The sequence below is a fragment of the Podarcis muralis genome, chromosome 13 (genome assembly GCF_964188315.1).
Source record: "Podarcis muralis chromosome 13, rPodMur119.hap1.1, whole genome shotgun sequence".
Taxonomy (NCBI): domain Eukaryota; kingdom Metazoa; phylum Chordata; class Lepidosauria; order Squamata; family Lacertidae; genus Podarcis; species Podarcis muralis.
This window is the reverse complement of record NC_135667.1, coordinates 26302236-26307176: the sequence shown is the minus strand read 5'-3', so window position 1 is coordinate 26307176 and position 4941 is coordinate 26302236. Positions and strand designations below refer to the sequence as shown.

Sequence of the window (4941 nt, the reverse complement as noted above, 5' to 3'; positions counted from 1 at the left end):
CCTGAGCATGTCTTCCCAAGGAGTGTAACAGGCCACAGCTACAGCTTTTACAATAGTGTCTATATTGTGGCTCATGCCTTACATGCCATGATTTTGTCCAGATCCAGAAGCAAAGCAGGGATGAAGAGAGACAGAAGGAGTCTTCACTATCATCAGCCATGGCAGGTGAGAGAGTCCAAACTTGAATCAGGAGCTGTTTGTTCTACTTTTTTTATTAATTTCAGTGACTTTTAATTGTACATCTGAATTGTTTGTTAAGAAGAAAACATTGTTTCTTAGGAAGGTTTTTTTGTTTTCTTATTTAGGTTCTGGGATTTGCTATTTTGCTGACATAAGCACCCAGTCTCTTTGCCTCTTTGTTGCCCACTGCCCATGTGGTGATTTGGATGGGAACTCACTTTGCACTGTGTAGTTTCCCAATATATTTTGGGGAAGAGGGAATGATAGGAACCATTCCATCTACACAGCTAATTTCTACATACCACATTTGGAGCAGTTGGCCAGCATGTTTTCATCCATTCAGCAGCTTTTCTGAATGGTTGTTTGAATGCTCAGATATGGTCTTTGTGTGTGTGTTTGTTTTTGTGTGTGTGTGTGTGTGTGTGTGTTTGTGTGTGTGTGTGTGTGTGTGCGCGCGTGCGTGCGTGCGTGCGTGATTGGATGAGATTCATTTGGGCAGAGAGAGAGAGAGGTCAAGTGTGGTGTGTGAAAGAGAAATGAAGAGAGCAAAATGTAATAGTGCATATGAGAAAGAGTGGTAAGCTTGAGAGATGTACATGGTGTGTGGTTTCAGACACAGGCAGAGCTCTAATGTTGCATGAACAAGAAACAAATGGAGAGTAAGTCCTATATAGTAGCATCAGATTCATTCGGATATGACAAGAGGGCATTATCCACCACAGTGGCCTTCATTGAAGTGGTTTGGAGGTGGGGTTTTTTTTTGGGGGGGGGGTTGTCTGGTTGAACCATTCTCTTAAATAGCTCCTTTTTCTGTTTTTGTTCCAGCTCTACCATTTTTTGAAAGCTGTGTCATTTAACAACAGTGTTGGGGAGAAGGTTTCCTTTGACCAGAATGGGGAGCTCATTCAAAAGTATGACATTATCAATTTGGTCACATATCCAAACCAATCTTTCAAGAGAATGAAAGTTGGAAGGATGGATCCCCGAGCTCCTCCTGACAAACTCTTGAGCATCAATGAGGATGCCATAGTTTGGCCCAGCTGGTTTAATCAGGTAGAACTTCAATACAGATATTTGTGGAAGTGTCCCAGTTCTTGAAGAGGGTGAGTCCTTTGAGTGAAGCCCAATCCCGAGCTCAATTTTGTCCTTGCCCGTTGCTCATTCTCCAACCATCCCAACCCACTGAGGAGACATTTCATGGATGGTTCCCCATTGCATGAAAATGCTGCTCTCATTCAAGCAAAAATAAAAAGCAGCCCTATGTAGACTCAATCCACTGAGTAAGAGGCCATAGTGTGTGCTTCAAAATGTTTATATTTGTAAAATGAATTATATTGACAGACACCAGGAGCTGGCTGGCTGTCGGCTTGAGAAACAGCACGCAAGAAGTAATTTAATGAAAGATTTATTGCTTACAAGCAATTAGCCTCTGACCGCTATCTCCGAGCAAACATACATCACAATCAAGTTGATCCTTCTGAACAATTCATCCGGCTTCTGCAGAGTATCCTGAACTTCCAACCCTTACGTTTCAGGGGTCATCTTTTGTCTTGGACTTTTCCCATCTGTCTAGCCCTGTGGTTGATGGGGTCAGCTCCCCCCCCCCTCCTGGTGAGGAACTGCTCTCCCTCCCTTGTGCCATGAATGTGATTCTTGAGAAAGCTGGCTTCCCTCCAGCCCGCCTTCCCTGAGCTGATAAACTGCATTCCTGCCAGCTTCAGAGGGGGGAATTGTCAGCCCACTGGTTCCAGCTCTCTGATAAGTCTGCAAGTCTCTCTGTTCTTTGCCTGCCTGCCTGCCTGCCTTCTATCTCAAGCTGTACTGCTTGGCTTTTGGCTGGCATGTTCATGACAAGAGAAATTACATTGCAAAAATGTCTATGTTATGTTGATGTCAGGGAGTTTCAGGAACCTGATGAGTGTGCAGTGGGGGAATTGAGGCTGGAGTCTGACTGGGAAGGACAAGCAGCCAGGAGTGAAGAGGCAGAGGAAGCTGCAGAAGTGGAGAGTGAATGACTCAAGGAAGTGCAGGAAGATGTAGGTCAGGGAAGTGAAGAGCCAGGTGCATCACTACTTCTCCTGCATCACTTTCTCCCAGAAACAGGAAAGAATTGAAGCAGGAAGAGCAGGATGAGCAGAAACAGCTATCATGCAAGTGTAGTCTCCAGCTGTGTGAATGCAGTTGGTGAAGGGCGTGGGGCCCCCTAATGCTGCAACTGAGCCGTCAACAAGGGTTATTGGGTATTGTAAGTCTCAGCTTTGACAAGTGCCATGTGCACTTGTTAAACGGGGCCTTCAACATTCATTCCACAAGTAAACAATTCAAAATGTTGTTTATGTTTCTTAGTAAGCTAGACCACTGTACAGCATGTTGTCTCCAGAACCTTAATGATTCCAAGATAATCCTCCTGAAGATTAACATATCTGTGTTTCATTTGTTGATAGACACAGCCTGTTGCTTTGTGTAATCCCAAGTGCCCAACCAGTTATATGAAGAAAAGCAAGGAGGGGGAGTCCTTTTGCTGCTATGACTGCATTGTATGCCCCAAAGGGTGGATATCTGATCATGAAGGTGAGTTTCAGCATACAGATGCAAGAAGAATGTCTATACTTCACAGCCAAATACTAGGAAGAATACCAGACACATTATGTAAATGCAATTAATGAGTACTATGTGGGCAATGCCCTTTTATGCGTCCAGCTCTGCAATGTTAGGTGCCTTGCATATTTCAAAGGAGATTTGGTAGTGTCTATGAATCTGTGTGGCTATCAACCTAGAGCCATCTAGCACAGCAGGCTATTCTATGAGCTAGAGGGAGCCCTGGCTGATCATCTGTCTCAGGACCAACTGAAAAAGTATCAAGGAGAGTGAAGTAAACATGCCAGCAACAGATTGAAGAAGCCAGGTGACCCCAGCTTTCTGGATCATTTGGCCAGCATGACTAAACTGTTTCTGGTGCAACGGGACACAAAGATGGAAGCAAGAGAGCACAGAAATGCTGTTTATTTTCCCACTATAACAGTACCTATTTATCTACTTATGCTGGCATGCTTTCGAACTGCTAGGTGGACAGGAGCTAGGACAAAGCAATGGGAGCTCACCTGGTTGTGCGGATCCGAACTGCCAACCTTGTGATTGAGGCACGGTCGTTTAGACCACAGTGCCACCGGCAGTGTAGATAATACAGAGGAACAGCTATAGCTAGTTTGTGTTACTTATTCATTATTGTATTCCTGTCACGTCAGAAGCAAAGGGTTAAAAATAATTTTAACCTGGTATTTTTTGTGTTTTCCATTTCAGATATGCCTGTGTGTTCCAAATGTCCAGAAGATCAATATGCAAACAAGGGCCAGAATGCTTGTATTACCAAGACTATAACCTTCTTATCTTATGAAGAACCTTTGGGAATCAGTTTAACAATTTCTGCTGTTTCATTTTCCATTATCACAGTTTTGATGCTAAGAATATTTCTGAAGCACCATGACACTGCCATAGTTAAAGCCAACAACAGGGACCTGACCTACACTCTCCTCATCTCCCTCCTACTCTGCTTCCTTTCTGCACTTCTATTTATTGGCAGACCTGACAAAGTGACATGTTTTCTGCGCCAAACTGCCTTTGGCCTTGTGTTCACAATGGCTGTGTCTTCTGTGCTGGCCAAAACCATCACTGTGGTTCTTGTTTTCATGGCTACACAGCCTGGATCCAGGATGAAGAAGTGGGTGGGAAAAAGCCTGGCCAGCTCCATTGTCCTTTCTTGCTCCATTCTTCAAGCGGGCATCTGCCTGGTGTGGCTTTCCACCTCTCCTCCATTCCCAGATACTGACGCCCAGTCAATGACTGAGCAGATTGTACTGCAATGTAACGAGTCATCCCCAATCATGTTTTACTGTGTCCTGAGCTACATGGGCTTGCTAGCCATGGCCAGCTTCATTGTAGCTTTCTTTGCCCGGAACTTGCCTGACAGTTTCAATGAAGCCAAGTTCATCACTTTCAGCATGTTGGTGTTTTGCAGTGTTTGGTTGTCCTTTGTTCCAACTTACTTGAGCACCAAAGGGAAATACATGGTGGCTGTGGAGATCTTCTCCATCTTGGCCTCCAGTGCTGGGTTGCTGACTTGCATCTTCTTCCCCAAATGCTACATTATCTTGTTGAGGCCTGAGCTGAACAAAAGGGAGCAGTTAATTAGGAAATGAAAACACTAAAGAACATTGTAATTCTCAAAAGCTGCTGCTAATAAAAGTAATACTAATAATTTTTATTTATTTATACATTTATACTTAAGTATAAAGAAGGATTTTGATTGCAATGTACAAAGAACATCTTAAAATGACATAATTTGAATGTTCATTTTCCTTTAATTCTTTCTTACTCTCTATCCATATCATTCATAGACAGAGAGGGCAGAATTCATTGATTTTTCTCTCTATTTTACCATTTCAGCAACACTGTTAGGTATGTTATGTTGAATGATAACAAATAAGCTTAGCTTTATTTTAAGGTGAGTCTCCTTCATTTGAGTACAATGCTGTAATAACAATACCACACTGACTTTAAGGAGCTTTGAGAAAGAAGTGAAGGATAAGCATTCATGAATTTTGAAAAATCTCTAGTTCCTTACAGAAAGCATTCTTGAGTGACACTCTCAGGTAAATATGAGTGCATAGGTAAATGATGGTCACATATCCTCTTTGTATTAATCTTTTATTTTAATCCAGTCCTTATGTTTCTCTGAGAGTAATATGGCAGCTTGGGTTCTCT

The 4941-nt window shown here is 42.9% G+C and overlaps 1 protein-coding gene across 1 annotated transcript; it reads left to right on the top strand.

Moving 5' to 3' along the window:
• The first annotated feature begins 3482 nt into the window (after window positions 1–3482).
• On the top strand, window positions 3483–4376 carry LOC114582155 (vomeronasal type-2 receptor 26-like). The gene has a single exon (XM_077918275.1). It carries the CDS (start codon window positions 3483–3485, stop codon window positions 4374–4376), a length of 894 nt encoding a protein of 297 aa, XP_077774401.1.
• Window positions 4377–4941: the final 565 nt, after the last annotated feature.